Source organism: Bos indicus, chromosome 21 (genome assembly GCF_029378745.1).
Source record: "Bos indicus isolate NIAB-ARS_2022 breed Sahiwal x Tharparkar chromosome 21, NIAB-ARS_B.indTharparkar_mat_pri_1.0, whole genome shotgun sequence".
NCBI lineage: Eukaryota > Metazoa > Chordata > Mammalia > Artiodactyla > Bovidae > Bos > Bos indicus.
Genome location: NC_091780.1, coordinates 5,952,697 through 5,972,484, shown reverse-complemented (window position 1 = coordinate 5,972,484; position 19,788 = coordinate 5,952,697). Strand labels below are relative to the sequence as shown.

Sequence of the window (19,788 nt, the reverse complement as noted above, 5' to 3'; positions counted from 1 at the left end):
AAAACTTCATGGGAACTTCCTACTTAACTTGGTCCCATCTAGTGGCCAACTGAAAGAGTGCAATGGAATCACTGGACATTGCTAGCAGGTGCAAAGCGTGGCATTTCCAGGGATAAAAGATGGGCTGAAATCATAATAACTTGCGTCCATGGAATTTATAAGATGCACATTTAAAACATGCAAAACCTATAATTCCAGTTTTGTTTGTAATATTTATGCTTATTAACTGTTGCTGGTGGGAAAAATACCTTATCCAACCAATCATCTTTTAACTGATAAACTGTATTTGATGATAATATGATAAGATGTAGATTTAATATATATAATAGAATTAATAGAATATAAATAATATATGTAAAATATAATATAAACCCAAAGCTTGCAGACATGCTTAATAGTGAAAAAACATTATAAATTTGGAAATGTTACAGAGCTAATCCCCTAGGGGTGCTTTCAGATCACCATACTGTCATACCAAAAAAAAAAAAAAAAAAAGAAAACTAGATTAAATATATATAAATATTTTCCCCATCTGTCATCACTAAACATATGCTAAAACAGGATGCGCTTTCTGGAGACTTTCTGATCACAGGGGAACATCAAGACTGCCACTTGAGCAACTCTCAGACCACAAACACTAACACAGGAGGATCCTCAGGCCATCTCATGAGAATACAGATTTTAACAACCTCTCCCACCCTGTCTCCTCCAGGATTCAAGTAATGGTAAAAACCCAAGGTAAGATTCTTTGGTAATTGATGCTCCTTTGCAGGGAGCCGGTTGAAAGGCAGGAGGAAAGTCTTGTCACTGTGAGCCCATCCGTCTATAACTTGAGTGTGATTTGCCAAACACACTCAAATTAGTTTTCAAACATTTTGGGTTTGGCAAACTCTATCTTGTTAAGCCCCCTTTCCCGACATTTTTATACCCCTGTGGATTTCAAGGAAAATTTAATATATATGTTTCTGATTCAATTCAGCTTAACTCAGCACAATTGCTAGTGAGAGCCACTTTGTGTCCAAGAATCTTCCAGAACCCTTTTATAAGCCCCTTAGACAACTTTCCTTCCAACCAGGAAGCACGTTTTTTCGGGAGTAAATTGAACTCAAACTCCCAAATAATTCAAATTTTGTTCAAAACTTAGAATCCCTGAATTTCTAAGAGGGTTAGAAAGTTTACAAACAAATCTTCATGTCACTAAGGAAATCTGGTGGGGGTACTTAGAAGTGTGAGCATCATAAGTGAGACACAATGATTACAAGCTAGCTTCATTTATTCTATGCCAGGGTTAGTTTTGTTTTTTTAAAAATTTTTACTATAAACCTGAGCACAGAATGTTCAGGGCATTTGATCAAAGCCAAAAAAGTACAGATGGTGATAAGAAGTTTTTTTTTTTTTTTTTAATATGCTGCTCTTTCTGTACAAACATGACATAATGATTCCAGTTGAGTTTTAGAAGTTTCTCATGGTAATGGGGCATGGTTTAAATAGTCAGCTGTATCACTTAGTAATGAGGTTTAGCCACATGTAACAGAAAGCCCAAATAGCAAGCTTAAGTCAAACAGGGATTTACCCTTTGATCACATGCAAGAAATCCAAGAAAGGAAATCCAGGCTATAAAGCCTAGTTCCAAGGTCCTCAAGGACTTGGGCTCTTGGCTCTTCCTGTTTGCCTGCTTCACTCCCCTCATCATACAGCTTCCGTTCTCAGAGTTGCTTTATGGTCACAAGATGACTGCTGGAGCCCCAGCCCTCATGTCTATGTTCTAGGCAGCAGGAAGGAAGAAGAGTCTCTCCGATGACTCAGTCCCCTTTAATGAGCTTCTTTAGATGCCCAAACCAAAACTTTTGGTTTATATCTAATTAACTACTTCTGTTTTCCAGAGAGGCTGGAAAATATGTATTATCAAAGCATATTGCTGCCCTCGATAATATAAAAGTTCCACCAGCAAGAAAGAAGAATTGGGCAGTCAACCAGTTGTCTCTACCTTACCCGTCATGCTCTCTCCTGCTCTTGTCACAACTCTTAACCACAGAAGTTACTGGTAGAAGCAGCACCAAGAATAAAATTCTGGCAGCCATGAACTGTCAGGCTAGGTGCGTGAGACCTAATCCTGGCCTGACCCACAAAGATTCTGATGTGTCTTCTTTGCTTTGACGTACTTAGTTCTGTCCTTCTGCCTGGTCTAGAACTGATCTATCCAAGATCAATGTTGGGTTGGCAGATCTTTCCCCAAGGCCAGAAAGGACTAGAGGGGTTAAAGGGGCTGGGTGACCCCTGGCCCATCTTCCTCAGGCTTCTGGTGTCATCACTGACGAAATCTCGCAGGAAAGCAGATGTGTTTGCATGACCCCTGAGGAGAAAATAATGTGGTAGCATGGGGGTCTTGAGTTACAGGGAGCCTGAAAGGGAAGTAGTCCCCTACTCAAGTCTGAGAAACATTGAATAATCCACGTCATTGACCCTAGTGGGGAGGTACTTGCAGTGAAGTCTTCCCTCATCTCAGGGGCCCTCGTCAGCCCATTTTCCTAGCCAAGAAAACTGAAGTGAGGTCACCTGCACTGCAGGCCACACTTCTCCCCTCCTGTAGAGAACCACCTTCACCCAAGGAGCGGGTCTTTCACGGAAAGGCTTCCACACACTGAGGTCCCAGAGCCCAGCACTGACTCCCGGCTGCTGCGTGAGGTAAGTGCCTGTGGGAGGCAGCTCTGCGTTGGCTACCAGCTCTCAGGGTGCTGAGGGCTGTCAGAAGGGCCCTCCATGAGGCTTAGGAACCAGACTAGAAATGAGGTAAAACAAAATGGGGTTCCTTTACCCTCATTCTCATTATGAATTAATTTGCTACAGATTTAAATATCTCCCACAAGTTTTATGCATTTGAAAGTGAATTAAGATGAGCTTTTGGAGGGGATGGGACATCTAACAAATTTTATCTCAGTCTTTTCTCTTTATTTATGCTAATTTTTATGAAATATTCATCAAGCAAGCAGGCCCTCAGTATGAGATGTCCTGGACTTAGATAATTTGAGATGCCAAAAAGCCAAGCAGCGGACAGCAAGCAGCACCACCACATAACTGAATACAAAGTACAAATGTGATTTTATTTTTACAACAAAATCACAGCAGAGTGACTGTTGACCAGGGTACTTGGTGGAAGCCAGAGAGAATCCAGGGGGACTTGCTAACAAAGCCTACTGAGAGGAATCAATCTCCAGGAAGAATAGGACAACGAGGAGCCAGCATGCACACAGCACTTTACATATTATAAAGCACCATTTTCTTGCTCAAGCTTCCCTCAACTCTGTAAAGTAAGAAGGTTATTTTACAGAAAAAGAAACCAAAGCTCAGAGTGAAGTGTACAAGCCAGGGGCACACAGCTGGAATCAAGGTCAGGGTTGAGGTCAGAGCGGTCTGGCCTCTGAGGCCTTAGACAGTCAGGCAATCCCCCTGCTGCCCGACATCCAGCAGCTGACTGTGGGAGACAATGGTCCTTTCTCCTTTCCTGGCACCTATGGTCTCCACTTCTGAGGCCAGGAGCTAAGGGCTTGATTTCCATGCAAAGCACACCTGGAGAGATGCTGCTAGCATCTGCACCTGCGTCTCACTGTGCTCTCTGCTGCCCGTGACATGGGGCCCTAGAGACAGGTGCCGCCCTTGGCGAAAGAAGGGTGCCGAAGGAAGGTAAGAGAAATCCCTCCCCGCCACCCTGCACGACCCACCCACACACATCTGGCCCTGGTTCCTCCACTGCAGATGCCGTCTCAGGCAAGTATCTGCATGCTTCTATTTACTCACCTGTAAAATGGGGAGAAGAGCATTTGCTTTCATCCTTTCCACTGAGTGGCAAGACCAGGGAGCAGAGGGAGCCTGCTGGTCTCAACAGGTCTCAAGCCAGGCCCATCCTCCTGACCTGGGAGCCGCCTGCCTTGGCTGAATACCCCACACCCATCCTAAGCTCCCAGGATCACGTGGGTGGATGTCAACAGGATGAGCCCCAGGGGAGGTGGTTGGTCCCCAAGGCCAGAGGCTGCCTGTCAGGAGGGTCTGCAGCACCCAAATGCTGGGTTCAGCATCCAGGTAGAGACCCCGGCTTCAGACGCTGCCCACAGGTTTCCAGGAGGATTGAGTAGGGGCCACGAGGACAGGGAGCCAAGGGTCTGGCAGGAGCAGCTAAGAAAAGAGACAGAATTGCTCTGGGACTCATCAGTGTCAGGAAGCACAGCACAGCACATCAGTGAGCCCGCTCAGGGAACCTATTGTCCCCTTGCCCTGCCTCACGTGTACATTGTAAGCCACAAGAGCACAGGAACCTTTCGTGCCCAGAAGGCAGGTGATCTGATGACAATTTTGGGAAAGTTTAAAAGCTTACTCCACAATCCCGAACACAAAGCAGCCCTGCAGTGAGGAAAGAGAGTGGGGACACAGATGCCACTGGGAGCCCCAAAACAAACAGAAGGAGCCTCAGGACAGTAAGGAGTGTCTCCATTGTGTGTCACTGGAGATTACTCACAGAAGGAAATGGACTGAGCGGCTGAGGCTTCTGGGGATGAAACCACTGCTTTTGTCCCCCAGGTCGTGCCCCACATCATCCTTCCAGAAACTTGAGGGAAGACATGCATGAGAAGCCGCTTCCAAGTCTCAGATGGGACCTGGAGCAAGTCTCCTCTGGCACCGTTGGGTGCTCTGAAGAGAGCTGGCAAGTTGAACAACCTATGGGACAAGCGCGTCCGCTCAAAACAAAGCTGCAAAGATCTCATGTGCTGTCTCTCTCTTTTTCTGTTTTTCTTTCTTTTTTTTTAATTGAAATATAATGTATGCATTTTAAAGAATCGAAACGGTTGCATTCCAGGGACTTAGGCTGGAGGCCCGCTGTGCGGCTGTGAAGGTCAGAGGCCGGCGGCCTGGGACGCCACAGCGCGGGGCAGGAAGGGCCAAAGGCTTTCCCCTCACCTTCTGCCCCTCGGTGTGCGACGCCCAGGGCCCGGGAGCTTCCAGCGCCGCACGGCGGGCGTCGGTCCCGCAAGCCAGGCCCCGGCGGCGGCCGGACCCCAGGCCGAGGCACGTGGGCGGCGACGCGGGGCCGCCGCGCTGGGTCCCCGACGCGGGGCGCGGAGCGAGGCCCCCAGCGGACCGGCCGGAGGGCGCGCCCTCCCGAGGAGGAGCGAGTGCGCCGAGCAGCGGCCGGCCAGGGGCGGCAGGTGCCACGGACGGGCTCGCTCGACCTCGGCGAGGGCGCCGGGACCGCGGCCCGAGTCCCTGCTCCCCGTCCCGGGACTTCCGGGGCCCGGCGGGGCTCAGGGGCGCTCCTCCAAGGGCGGCCTCCCAGGCGGGGAGCGCGCGGCGCGGTGGCCGGGCCGGGGGTGGCCGGGCTCCCTCAGGGGCGGCGGGCGGGGTGGGGTGAGGCGGGCCGGCCCCCTCCCCGCCCGCCCGCCCGCCCTTCCTCCCGTCCTGCAGCCAATTAGACAACCCCCTCGGGCGGGAGGCGTGGGGCGCTCCATAAAGCGGCGCGGAGCTGTCACCCTGCGAGCAGGCTGCGCACCGCCCAGGCCAGAGCAGGCGCCGAGGACTCGGGCGCCGCGGGCCGGGGAGCGCCGAGGAGCCATGGCCACCACCAACGGGGCTGTGGAGAACGGGCAGCCGGACAGGAAGGCGCCCGCCCTGCCGCGCCCCGTCCGCAACCTGGAGGTCCAGTTCACCAAGGTGAGACGGGCCCGCGTCCCACCCGACGGCAGCCTGGCTCTGCGCCGGGCTGCCCGGCCGGGCCGGGGGCGTGGACGAGGGGCCCGCAGGCCGGGAGCCCCGCCGCTGCGCTTGGGGCGTGCAAGGGCGTGGGGCGGCGGAGTGGGCCTGGGGCGGCGGAGTCCGCCCGGCGCTTCTGGGACCCGAGCCTCTGCGCCGGGCCCGGTCCTCCCGAAGCCGCGTTCAGCGCTGGACATCCCGGCGGAAGCCCGCGCCCCACCCGCGTCCGCCGCGCACCCCGAGAGGGACCCCGAGATCAGCACCCCCAGACGGACTCTCCGGCGCCGAACCCGCGCGAGGGAGGCTCTGCAGCGGCCGCGCCGTGCCAGGCTGCGGCCGCTGCGGCCCCGACGTGCCCTTGCAGGCCTGTTTTGAAGGCCAGCGGTGGGCCGCGGGGACCGGAGCGGTCGTCTCCCCGCAGACTCTGAGGCGAGGTCTCCAGGGCTGAAGGGGTCGGGCTTCGGGGTAGTCAGAGGGTGCCTGAAAACGCTGAGAGCCGCTCTGGGAGGTCAGGCTGCCCTGGGAAGCTTCCGGAAATGTCAGCGGGAGCAAGCGGAGAGAAGGGCACCTCCCGTGCTTAGCTCAGCTCGTCCCAGCTTACCAGCGGAGCCAGGGCTAGCGGGAAGGTGTCCCGGAGCCCCGAGACCCTGGTCTTGGCAGATCAGGGTCTCGGGTCTGGGCTGGGAGACCGCGGGTTGCAGGGCTCCATCGTGCCGCGGAGTCCCGCACCTCACAGTCCTTTCTGCGCCGCGGGGCCGGCAGGCTGGAGCACGGCAAAGCGGCGGGATCACCTGCTTGGGGCAGAGAGGAAGATGGCGAGGCCTGAGCTGGGCACAGCTGGCAGCTCCGCGGCCAGCGCGGAGCGCGTCCTCTCCAGTACAGGGACACCCCGAGGCTGTTTGGAAGCTACTGGACTGGGTCTGGGGGCATTTCAGGGACGCAGGCCAGAAGTCACTGTGGGCTTCACTTTCCTCAAGTTTATCTCCTTTTATTTTTGCGTCTTATCCATTGCTATCACCCCCCGCCCCGACTTCAGCTGACACAGCACTTAGAAAATTCCTCCATCAATTTGCTTTCAAAAGTAGCAATTATGTGTCTCAAATAGTTTTAATCAAGCAGAGAAAGTTGCAGGCCACTATGTGTGGCCTTCAGATTCTGATCTCTTGGCACGTATGGTCGGCTGGACCTCTGATCACATGACATTAAAATTAACTGTTTCCAGAGGGCTCTGTAATCAACAGAGACAGACCGATGGAGACCATTTTTAATGTAGTTTCATAAGTAGGAGCAGCCTCAGAGTGCAAATTCTGGAAACACTGAAAATAGTAGCTAAATGTTTTTAGCCCCTAAAACTGTTGGTTGTCACCTGTTGTAGGTGGTGGTGGCATTTTGTTTTTCTTTTATAGCAACCAAAAATTATATATATTGTTTTCCTATTCCTTTTTACCTTTTATAGTGCTATCAGAGCAATGTTGCCACATATGGAAAGTTGCCTCTTTGTCTGCAATTCTTTCTGGCCCTTTGCAAGCGTAGATGCAGCCCTTACTTAGAGAGGTGGATCTTAGCACGTTCACAGAGTGACCAGTCAGTCTTTGTTGTCTGGCTGGGTGTCCGTCTTCTTAGTGGAATAGAACTGGGTTGTGACTAAGGCTCAGGGGACGGCATGAGATGGAGGGGGCTGGAAAGCCAGATCCTTAGCAGCTTCTGGTGATGAAGACTGGGGAAGCCCAACAGCAGGCCCCTGCGCCCTCTTTTCTGCTGGAGCCTCGCTGTCCCTGCTCCAGGCCCACCTCACGGAGGCCTCTTCCTAGCAGTTGTGGGGTCAGGGCGCCAGGGTGGCTGTGACTGAGGGTGGGAGCCCAGGCAAGCAATGCTTGCAGAGCCTCTGGCTGCAGAGGCAGCCCCCAGTGCGAGGAAAGAAACGGAGAATCAGAGCTACAGAATCGAGGCCCTCCTGGCTGTGGAGCGTGTGAGTGGTAATGGTCTGTCGTTTTTCAAACCCGACTCCTGGTGCTTCTTGCTAATGGAGGACATGCAGGAAATGGTGGGTCTGGGCCCCAGCCTTGGGGGGCCACGTCCCAGGGTAAGTCCAGTCTCTGTAAGGAAGAAGCGCCTTTGTTTGTTTGCATGTTTTAACACTGGGCTCTGTTCTCTGATTTTGGGGAGGGGAGAGTCCCCTAGAAGCCCCACATAGGTCTTAGAGGGTAGCAGCCCCTTTCACTTCAGAAGGACTTTCCTTAACAATTCTTACAGTAGCAGAAAAAATTTTTTTAAGATTTTCTGGCTCAATAAAACGCTAGTTTTTAATGATTGTTTTCTATGAAAAGTAAAATTCCCTCAAATCTCCTTTTCTGAAAACACTGCTTTTGAGTAGAGCTGGGGTCCAGTGGAAGTTTCTGTAAGCGGTGACTGCAGAACTCTCTTGTGTAACAACTACCCTCACCTCTCTGGGGCACCTGACTGCAACCACGGCTGTGGTTTTCCAACTCAGTCTGGATAGGACGCCATTCCATTCCTCCAATAAAGTGTGAATCCCATCCGCTCTGTGTAACGTAGTTTTATTCCTCTGAAAGTTTTGTTTCTTACCAGTTCACAAGTCAAGGAAAACAGGTTTTTTTAAGACCCACTTTCCTGATTTGGGGTTCAAAACAAGAAAGCCAGCATAATTGATAGGCCACACTCTCTGACCCCTTCCTCATTTGTGTTTTTGTTTTCTTTTAGTGCAGAGTAAAATCAACAGTAGAAACCACTTACAAGATTGCTTAGTAATGTAGTATAAAGCAAAAAATTTTGCTAAATTAGAAACATTGTGATGGGAAAATATGAGTAAAGTTGAGTAGTCTGAACTTTTTTTTTTTTTTTTAAGTTGCTGGTTAGAAAGGATTATGGATCAATGTCACAAAACAACTGAGTAATTATTTTTTTGGAGGAACATGCTTGAAGCTGAAGTATAACAGACATCTGATCATTGCAACGTGTTTTTATCCCCTTATTTATATTCTCTTCTACTACCTGCTCATTTTCCCTCCCCCTTGGAATTGATATCAGGAAGGTCCTAGAATCAGCAGATTTCGCTGACAGTCTCTATTATCTAACCCACGAAATTTCATCTTCCGACAAATGGGCCTGTCTTCCTGGCTGCACTTTCCTCCCTGCGCTAACTTAACCCCTCTGCTCTACTCATTAATTTCTCACTGTTACCGAGTGATTGCTTGCTGGATGGCAAAATTGAACTCTCGGGTTTGGTTTCAGTGGGAAGAATAAGCCTGTAATTGTAGCCTGGCCTTTCCCACATGCTTCTCTGGGGGCCTGGCCTCAGGCTGAAGGCACTGAGCTTCCAGAAGTGGGATGGGCATGTCCCACAGTTGAAGGCCACTGTCAGCCTGGACCCACACGAGAAGGCAGGGACACTGCTCACCTGCCCAGCCAGGGCTGGCCCTCTGTGCTTTGTCCCCACCACTCTCAAATTTCCCTGCTTTCCAGGGAGAGTTATCAAAACAGCACCCCAGTGGCTTCCCAGAGAAGGCTTCCTTTCCCGTGAGCTTCAGAGTTTTTACAGGACAGCTGAGGACAGAGAACATAGTCAGGTCACATGCTGGATAAATCGGCCACCCTTTCACCCGTCCTCACCGGGGAACCAGGTATTCCAAATGAATGAAATTCACAGTCGTGGAAATTAGCCCTGTAGTCACAGTGATGGAAATTAGCCCTGTAGTGATGCAGTTCTCCCTTTAAATGAATCAAAGATAAGCATATAATAAATAGAATAGATGGATATAAAGACATGCATATAAATGTATGTGTATAAACATATGAATATAGATATGGAGGCTTCCCTGGTGGCTCAGCGGTAAAGAATCCACCTGCCAATACAGGAGACATGAGTCTCGGGTTCAATCCCTGAGTCAGGGAAGATCCCCTGGAGGAGGGCATGGCAACCCACTCCAATATTCTTGCCTGGAGAATCCCATGGACAGAGGAGCCTGGAGGGCTACAGTCCACGGGGTCACAAAGAGTCGGACACGACTGAGCAACTTAGCATGTACATAGATATGGAGATGGAATCTGATGAGCTAGTTCTCTATTTAGAAATCGTTGATGACATTTTACTCTATGGACATGCTTCAAAAGCATTTTAGCCATGTTCACTACTGGGGTCTCTGTGATGCCACGATGGGCTCTGACCACGAGGTGGTCCCTAGCGGGTACAACGGGAGATTCTGTCCTCTCACTGGGTGGCCAGGACCTCCGTACTGTGAGAAAATGATTTGTGTGGTATCTGTAGCCTCAGTTCCTAGTTCTTTCCCCCAAATCCTCTCTTTTAATATTTTTTAAGAACTTAGGGTAAGCTAAGAGTAAATAGTACACATATTTCAGTGCATAGACCATGAAATTCTTTTTAGTTTGTTCATAATGTCTTTTTTTTTTTTTTTTTAATATCTCTATTCTTGGCTGTGTTCTAGATAACCGAGTCTCAGAACTAAGTGATTTTTGTGAGTTGATTCTTTAGTTCTGGATATAAGCAGTTATTTGCAACATATGTTAATATAACCCGAACATTTCCTAACCCAGATATTTATCTTGCTATTCCAACACTGGCTTTTATTAAAGCCCAACATGAAAATAGACATTTTAAAGAGAATGGGGAGATGGCACTGATGTGCATTAATGAGGGCTAAAGGGTTATAGTGAGATCCTTTTATAAATCCAGTTCTTTGGTGGATCCAGCTGGGGGTTGCAGCAGGAAGGAGGGAGAAGGGAACGCTCACTGCTGACATGCTCTTCGGGGCAGGCAGATTGCTTGGCACTGCGTGTGTGCATGTGTGTGTTGGTTCCCTGAACTTGATGAGTGTGTAAAATTTAACTCATGTCCTTTTTGTAACTAACTCTTTTATTCTTCTGTGACTCCATCTTATTGTCTAAAAACATTTTAGAAAAAATTCTAAATTACTTCAGTTTTATTTTGACAATTTGTAGTTCTCTGGAAATGTATTAAAAAGTCAGAAGACTTGGATTCTGTTGATAATTCTGAGTGCGCTCCCAGTTGGGCATGTGACTGTCCCCCCCACTTCCAGGTCCCACCTGTAAAACGGCAGGCGGGCAGGTTGGCAGGAGGGAAAGAAAAGACGTGACCTAAGGTCCTCAGCATGTTGAAATTATATGATTTTGATTTAAGCCTAATGCATTACAATTTCCTTTCCTGGTTAGATATTCATCAACAATGAATGGAACGAATCCAAGAGTGGAAAAAAATTTGCCACGTATAACCCTTCAACTCTAGAGAAAATATGTGAAGTAGAAGAAGGAGATAAGGTGGGTGCCCTCCCCCTGGCCCAGTAATTCAATTACTGATCGCTAGAGGATAAGGAAGTGCTTCAGCTTAGCTGTAAGTCAGAGCTGGCCCACACTGAGGCCGAACCTAAGCAAACTGCTTCGTAGACACATGGCCCAGAATGGGATCAATTAGGGACCCTGTGCTGTAGAGTCCTTCTCCTTTGATAGATGTTTTTCCATCTGTGAGGATGACTTCAGCCGTCCTTATCACGTGGCTCAAGGAAAGGTTTTTATCAATGATTTGAACCTGGAAGCATTAAAGAATCTTTCCTGAAAGCATTTCCGGCTGGCTGGTGTGTTTCACCAAATGCAACATTCTGGCAGGAGACACTTTTTAAAAAAAAGACTTGAAGGAGACCAAAGACTTGCTAAGTCATGCAGAAGTAATAATGTTATGCAACTGCCAGATTTTTTTTTTCTACCAGAAACTTAAATGATTGTGTAAAGCTATAGCCTATAACCCTATTTGATAGTGCGGGGTATATTGTGTAAGTTATGTGTTATATATGTAATATATTAATTTCATTATTATATATAAAGCTAAGAGACTCCTGAATATGTCCTTGATACATTTCAAACCATAAAATATCTTTTGAATATGTGTCATTGGGGAAAAGGTTGAAAGTACAGCTTTTGTAAGGAGGGAAGAGAAACGGAGCCGTCTTCTCAACCACTGGAGTACTTATCTGATGTTCATAAATATGTAGGTAGTGTGAACGACATGTGTAAAATAGGCTTGAGTTTGATTCTAGTAGCAGGATTTTTGTGATGGTGTGCCATGCACCGTGTTTGTACCTGTTCAGCCCCTCCCGTGTGCAGCACCCCATGAAAAGCTCTGTGTCTATAATACTAGCACCGAGGAGCTTATGTGAAGACGTCAGGGTGTAGGGGTGTGACATGATGCTGAGCAGGTCTCCCAGGTGTAGTACACAGGGGCCAGGGAGCAGTGAAATCCCCGCCACGGGCTCTGGCTCATCCCATGGTCTGAGTGACTGTTCCAAGCACCAGAAGACAGAGGCTTCCCCGTCCCTGCAGCTGGAGAATTCCTGGCCTCCACCCCAGAGCCTGGGACAAGGAATTCAAAGCCCTAATATCTCCCTTGCCAAAGTTTCTACTCCCCTCCAAGCCCATTTTGGATACACAGAATCTTGGTGCAGTGTCCCTCTTGACTGGTGCTGGGTGCCCACTGCTGGCTGCATCTCCCTAAGGAAGAGAGGCTCAGAGGGATCTGGGGGGTGAGCCCCTGATCATTACCAACCAAAGCCTCAAACCTCAATTTCTTGAGCATAAGAATGGATGTCAGGGAATTCCCTGGCAGTCCAGTAGTTAGGACTCTGAGCTTCCACTGCAGGGAAGGCAGGTTCAATCCCTAGTCAGGGAACTAAGATTTTCAGGCCACATGATGTGGCCAAGCAATATTAAAAAAATAAAAATTTTGAGAGAATGGGTGACATTACTCTAAATAGCTCTCGTTCTTTCCTAGTAAAGAAGATTTGCTTGTAATTTTTCTGTCAGTGTCCAGAAGATCCAGTTCTTTGTCTATAAAATGATCGCAGCTCCCAGGGGATAGCTGATAGTGTTGTTTAGCTGCTGAATCACGTCCAGCTCTTTTGTGATCCATGCTCCTTAGTCCATGGGATTTCCAGGCAAGAATACTAGGGTGGGTTACTATTTCCTTTTCCAGGGCATCTGTCTGACCCAGGGATTGAAATCGCATCTCCTGCATTTCAGGCAGAGCCACCAGGGAAGCCCCAGGGGTAGGTGAAGTGAGGCTGAGGGGAGAAGTCCCTGATGTGGACTTTTTCAATACCGTCAGTTCTGAGATCCAGAGGAGGACTCTTGCCCCCGTTCTTGGACCGCATGTGGTTCTCAGCTGGAGTAAAGTGCCAAGACAGACATTCCCCACCTCATTGGTGAGCTGTGGGAATGTGTTTGTGTCCAAACTTAGGTAGCAAGTAGATGCTCTCTTCCGACATAGGTCAGCAAGAAAAATGATTACAGTCAGTGGTCTTATGACTCTTTTAAATACTTTGTATAATCAGAAGGAAAGTTAATCCTTGGCCCTTGTAGAAAACTTGAAAGACTTAAAGCAAAAACAAAATCCCTTAAAAGTCCCTGACCATTGAAGTGATTAGAAACCTGGCGACTGCTCTGAGCTGCCCGCCCACCTCCGTCCTCTGTGCCGGGATGGAGGCCGGATTCTGCAGTTCCTGGACAGCCGAGCCCTCCGCGAAAGGTGACAGGCTCTCTCCGTTGTTCGGCCTTGCAGCCTGACGTGGACAAGGCGGTGGAGGCCGCACAAGCCGCCTTCCAGAGGGGCTCTCCGTGGCGCCGGCTGGACGCCCCGAGCCGCGGCCGGCTGCTGCAGCAGCTGGCGGACCTGGTGGAGCGGGACCGCGCCGTCCTGGCGGTGAGTACCCGGGACCCGCGCGGGGAGTGGGGCGTGGCCCGCTGGCCCCCGGGCCGCCCCTTCCCGGTGGGCAGGGACCGCGCCGTCCTGGCGATGAGTACCTGGGACCCGCCCCGGGGAGGGGGGCGTGGCCCGCTGGCCCCCGGGCCCGCCCCTTCCCGGCGCAGGAGAGAGGACTGGGGAGCGGGGTCGGGAGGGGGAAGGACCGCGCCGTCTGGGCGGTGAGTACCGGGGACCCGCCCCGGGGAGGGGGCCATGGCCCGCTGGCCCTCGGGCCCGCCCCTTCCCGGCGCAGGAGACAGGACTCGGGTGCCGGGTCTGGAGGTGGTGGGGCTGCGCTGCCCTTTGAGGCACGGCTCTCCAGCCCAAGGCCGGCGTCCGCACCCCTGGACTCAGACGATCCGTTCTGAGGTCAGACTTTTGCCCCTGCCGCTGTCTTCTCGGCCTGAGGAACTTCTGATCCACTAGTGGCTCCCAGACTCGAGATGCTCACAGACAGCCGGGCTGGGCCGTACCTTGGTCCTACCTGCACAGTTAGAGCTTAACTTGTTTTCTTATATCAACTCCTTTCCAAACTGAAATTTAACCTCATCCTAAGGGACAGTGTCTATGAAATTACAGTTGTAATGTGCTGGTGTGGTTTTTCTAATACTTATTAAATGCCACCCCTTGGCACAAAAAAAGTGTCCATATATAGCTTAAAAATCACCCGTTTCACCTTGAAATGGGCAGTGGTGAGTGTGTGTGGGGTGATGGTGAGGGGATAACTTAGCTACAGGAAACTTCAGAGTGTGAAAGACCTAGGTTCAAACTCCAGCTCTGCTGCTTTATCAGCTGTGTGACTTTGGACAAGTTGCCCAGCCTCCCTGAGTGTATGTTTCTTCACGGAAACATTGTTGATATCTGAGTGTTGTGAGAATGATCCACTTAAAATCCTTTGCAGTCCCCGTCATCCAGTAAGCACTAAACAGATGAAGTTATTAATAATGCCATCTGAGGACCAGGTTCTAAGCTCAGCTGTGTGTTCTGGTGATTTCTAGCACCGTAATTCCTCAGCTGCAAAATGTGTGTCTTTATTCATCCCATTGCGTGAGTTGGGCTGCTCTCATGAGATGGGCTGTGAAGACATTTAGGAGTAGCAAGTGCAGAATTTACTGGGATCCTCAGACCTTCCTTTGTGGCGGGTGATTGATCAGAGGAGATCCTGGGGCCCTGGCGCCTTCTCCTTTGCCGCCCGCACACACAGCTCTCATAGCTCAGACTCCCGTGTAACACTTGTCCCAGAACTGGAGGCCCAGTTGGTAGGAAAGGAAACCTCCTTTTTGGCCTCTGATTTGGAAAAACAGTTCTTTCCTTTCTTGATTTGATGTTGGGAATGAGTGGTCAGGTGGACACCCGCGTGGAGGTCAGCGCCAGCAAGGATGCTGAGATTCTCTTGGCCCTGCGTGTGTGTCATGGGTGGAGGCTGGAGAAACTCCGTTTCGGGTGCTGCTCTGGGGTGTGTTGCCCTGCGTGTGCGTCCACAAACACAGAGAGACCTGCAGCTTCCTTCCTCCGCCCCAGCTGGCCAGCCTGCAGTAGGGGAGAGAGATCCCCCCAGGGTCAGTGTCTCTCTCCACAGAGCCTCTGGTTCTTCCTGCAGCAAAAGCCAGTCTCAACTCTCAAGCTGCCAAACTGGCTTCTTCAAAAACATTTCTGTTTTCCCCCAGCATGAGCTCATCTGTCTGCAATGTCCGTGAGGATTCAGAGCAGGCGGGAGAGGATGTGCCCGGTACCCTCCCCTCCCTGTCCTTAAGCGTCAGTATCATCTTGGGGTGCGGTGGCTGCAAGGCCCCCCCTTTCACCTTCAGCCCTCTTGGCTGTCCTGGAAGGCTGCTGTGAGTGCACGTGGAGCAGGGTGCCTCTGCCATCAAGACTCACTGCCCACGAGAAGTAAGGTCCAGCTCTTCACCACACTGTGGAAGGGACAAGCGAGTGACCGGCAAATACAGTTTTTAGAACCCAGACTGCATCAAGAGAAAGCATGTCCTTGAGAGGGTTTTCCTGCCTTCTCCTGCACAAAATATCTCTTCCATCATGTTCCCTTGCCAGCTTGGTGGCTCTGATGGAGCTGGGCCTGAATACTTCGTGTTCAGTGTTTGGAGACCGTGGGCAGATCCAGCAGGCCTGGCGCTTTCTCCCTCACCGCGGTACCTGGACCCAGGCTCTCGTGTTCGGATGCTCATCTCGGGAGCCTCCAAAGAGGAGCTGTCGCTGTTTGCTCTCGTCTCAATCAGAGCCCCACTTCTGAGCCCTTCGTTTCAGCCTCAGCACTAGGGCATCGTGGGCACGTCCCTACCGCACTTTCCCTTCATTCTTTAGTATTTAAGGGTTAGCATGTGTTGATTTCTCAAAAGGTATATTTTTCTCCTAAAATGTTAAAAAGAAACTTAAAAGCAGCTGTGGTTCTCTCATGATCCAGCCACAATAATTGTTTAAAAGTCCCAGCGAGTAGCTAACTCTCTTCATCTCTCTGCTTCATGTCTGCATAATCACCTGAAAATTGGGTTTGATTTTTTTTTTTTAAGAGTTTCCTTTCTAAAGCTATCATGACCCAGTTTTGCTTGGAAAGATTCCATAACACCAACCTGGCAAATTCCTGTTATCACGAGAGTAAGCAAACGTGACTAAATTAATAATAAAAATAGTCAATGCTTGTTGAATGCTCACTCTGTCCCAGGCTTGTTGCAGGCACTTGATCTGTAGTATTTATCATCCTGTTTAAAAGATAAGAATGCTGTGGCCCAGAGAGGTTAGGTCATCTGTCCTAGTTTACCCAGCTGGAAGGTGAGCCAGGACTGGAGCTGGGCAGTGGCCCTGCATGTCCCCACAAAGCTCTGCCCAGCCCTTGCCTTTTTTCCCATCCCAGAAAAGCGCCAAGAACAAGCTCCAGGTTCTGCTGATAGACGACCAGATGCTGTGTGGAGCAGCTGGGACCTGGAGAATTTTGGCATTATTTACAATTGTTGAGTTCCCCCTGGGAAAAGAAAAGTTCCAACTTGGAATGTAAATCAATAGGAGGCAAAGGTACAGTGTACTGGCTGTCACATTGCCCTGACTGGGTCCCTGAGCAGCTTCCACCAGGGCTGAGACACACCGCAGACCTGGAGCAGCCCTGTCATCTCTAGCAATACACACTCCTGTCTCCTCACTGTCCCCAGATGAGGATTGCTGACCACCTGGTCCCAAAAGGGAAAATGATGACAATCGTCACAGCTCTTATTACCATCATTTGAACAGTGGATGTGACTGGTACCATGGGTAGACACTGCTATTAGTGCTTTATGAATGGGACTCCTCTAAGCCACACAGTACTCCTGTAAGGTAGATACCATTATTAGTGCTGTTTTACAGATGAGGGAACTGAGGCAGGATGACATTCAGGGACTTGCCACGGCCGCTCAGCTAAGAAAGGGTTGCCTCCTCTTCAGAGAATGCATGGTTCATTCCTGAAGCAAAGATAAAGTGGTCCCAGCCCTTCACCTAGCCAACCTACATGCCCTGGTGCAAAAGTCCAAGGCAGCGACCTGAAGAGCATCACTGACCTGACGGAAGTCAGAAGGCCTAGATTCAGTGCCAGCCATGCCCCTGCCCTCCTGATAACACAAATGAGTCCTGGGCTCCGTTAGCCTTGGCGTCTGCACCTTGAAGCAGGAGCAGAGCCATCCGTCGGAGACGAGGCGTCTGCGCCTGCGCACGGAGGGGCCTCTCTTCCTCTGTAAACCGCCATCTCGCCCCAGCGACTCTGCGACCAGAATCCTGCCCTGGGCTCTGTGTCAGGGTGGCCGCTTCCTGCAGCCACGGATGACGATGGGTGGCTGCAGCCCTGGACTCACCTGGGGCCGCTTGTCTGAGGGACACAGGGGTTCTCCCTGGTTGGAAACAGAAAAGAATCCGTACCATTGAGTGGCTGCGTGCTCGCCTGGGGAGCAGTCACCCCTCACCACCCAGGGAGAGCCCGCTCTCTTCCCAGCCGGCATCCGGCTGGCGGCCCAGCGCAGGACCGGCGAGGAGCGCGGAGTCGAGCCTCTGTGCTGCTTGTTGACTCTTCGGAGTCCGGCACGCTTTCCACAGCTGTGCTGGTCCTCGAGGCCGAGAAGAGAGAACCCGGGGCCCCTTCTCCTTTGTTAGGGGACCTAGCCCCCTTCCCAACCAACCTGAAGCCGGCACACCTTCTGCGAGCTTCCTCGAGCGCGCGGACTCGAGTGGCCAACGGCGCTCCCGAAGGACGACAGAAGGCCGTGCTAGAGCGCGTTTATTCCCTCCCAGAGAGGCGCCAGACCAGCCGCGTGCCGTCCTTCAGGGGACCCGTGGCCATGCTCTGGCCGATCCCCCAGGCTGAGGTGTTCTGAAAGAAAAGCAGTCCTTGACAGCCTGGGACAGGTCTTCTCTTGAACGTGCTGTCTTGCTTTCCGAGACTCGCGTGGCTGGGAGGTCCTGAAGGCAGCACTCCAGGACCCTGCTCTCTCTCCCTGCGCTGTCTTTACCAATCTGAGGGTCAAACGGAAAACCGTGTCTTAAAAACATATCGTCTTATGATTGCAGACCCTGGAAACGATGGACACAGGGAAGCCGTTCCTTCATGCCTTTTTCATCGACCTGGAAGGCTGTATCAAAACCCTTCGATACTTTGCTGGGTGGGCGGACAAAATACAGGGAAGGACCATCCCCACAGGTGAGCCAGCTCAGAACTCCCGGCCTGGTCTTCTTTCTCCTCCAGGCAGCCTCTTCAGAGTAGCCTCTGGTTTCTCTCCAGAGCATCCTTCCCACGCCCCCTGGCAAAAGAAACGGCACCGTGCGGATTCTTCCTCTAAGGAATTTTGCTTTTGAAATTGAGTTAGACATCACTTCTTTACGAAGCAGATAAAACTTAGAGTTGACACTTTGATGGGCCTCTGGGTTTGTTTCTTGTCTTTGTAATTATGTAGGATTCTTAAGCTCGATCCATGTGAGATTAAGAGATTCTTAATGTCTCTTCCAGATGACAACGTTGTGTGTTTCACCAGGCACGAGCCCATCGGTGTATGTGGGGCCATCACTCCTGTAAGTATGGCAGCTTTTCTCGTGAGATCTGTAGATCCCACTCCACTGCACTTCGGTCTTTGGAACCGGTCTCTAATGGGTTTTGACTGCACTGGCACTAGAGGAGCATCGCAGTGTGGCATGGACCTTGATGCTTGGGGGCTGAGATGGATCCGACCTCATTCCTGCTCTCAAGGGGCCAATTCCAGGAATGCAGCAGAAGACACATGGATTCCAACCAGAGGGGTCAGGAATGGTCAGCTCCCCTTGGGCAGGAGGCTATCAACTGGGCCTTGAAGGATACCAAAGAGTTGTTACCCAGGATAAAGGGGTTTCTGAGTATAGGAATGGCCTGCAGGAGGGTGGAAAAGTGTCTGGCTACTTGGGGGGCAGCAGCGGGATAGCTGGCGAGGTGGGAACTTAGGCAGGGACAGAGCGAGGATGAGGAGGTGGACCCGGCAGGTGGTGCGGCCCAGCGTCCAGCACCATGGTGCCCAGGGCCCAGGACTTTACTTTCTGGGTAGGGAGTGCCTGGCAGGTGCCAGGGTTGCTGTGATTCTGCCGTCTGTGGGAGGAAGACCCAGGCCACTGCGGCAGCTGAGGAGGCAGGCAGCAGTGTGGAGAGGCTTGGAGAAGCACTCTCTGGGGACAAGGAAGGGGTGATGCTTCAGTAATCAGGTTTGAGAGCCAGTCAATGGTCAGGACAGAGGTGCTCTTGCCCATCAAGTTGGGAGGGGGTCCCCTAAAGATGGATGTAGATTGAGAAAAGAAGAGGGCCCAGGGGAGCTCCATGGACTGCTAAGGAATCCCAGGAAGAAGCCTGAGCAGCCAGGGTCAGGGGCCCCCCAGGGACGTGATACATCTTCAGAAAGAGATTGCGGTTGATGCAGTCATCTCCTACCTGGAAATTCAAAACAACAGAGACACCTACTGTTAGATGTGCTCCCCAAGAGAGGTGCCGGGGGTGTCTTCAATGTAGCTAGGGCCAATGGAAAGGGAGCTGGGCACATGGGCTTGGGCCTTCCAGAAGCTGCAGTGAGAGAGAAGGGAGCTGGGAGGAGAGGCAGAGGCCAGGAGAAGGTGCAGGTTTGCTTGTTGGAGAGGACAGCTGATGGCATCTGGGTGCTCAGGAGTGGGGGTCTAGAAGACGAGCAGACCCCGGGGACCAGCGGGGCTGTGCCTGCTGTCATCAGCCAGCCTCACGGGCCCCTGGGACCTGGGGTGTTCTGTTTGGTGTACAGTGG

At 51.2% G+C, this 19,788-nt stretch overlaps 1 protein-coding gene across 1 annotated transcript in view; it reads left to right on the top strand.

Moving 5' to 3' along the window:
• Window positions 1-5,513: 5,513 nt before the first annotated feature.
• Window positions 5,514-19,788, top strand: part of ALDH1A3 (aldehyde dehydrogenase 1 family member A3) — a 42,409-nt gene continuing 28,134 nt past the window's right edge. Inside the window, exons 1-5 of the mRNA XM_070775006.1 lie at window positions 5,514-5,700; window positions 10,948-11,052; window positions 13,343-13,483; window positions 18,068-18,197; window positions 18,504-18,565. Of these exons, the coding sequence (XP_070631107.1) occupies window positions 5,602-5,700; window positions 10,948-11,052; window positions 13,343-13,483; window positions 18,068-18,197; window positions 18,504-18,565 (537 nt within the window). The 5' untranslated portion in view covers window positions 5,514-5,601. The remainder of the gene's footprint in view (window positions 5,701-10,947; window positions 11,053-13,342; window positions 13,484-18,067; window positions 18,198-18,503; window positions 18,566-19,788) is intronic.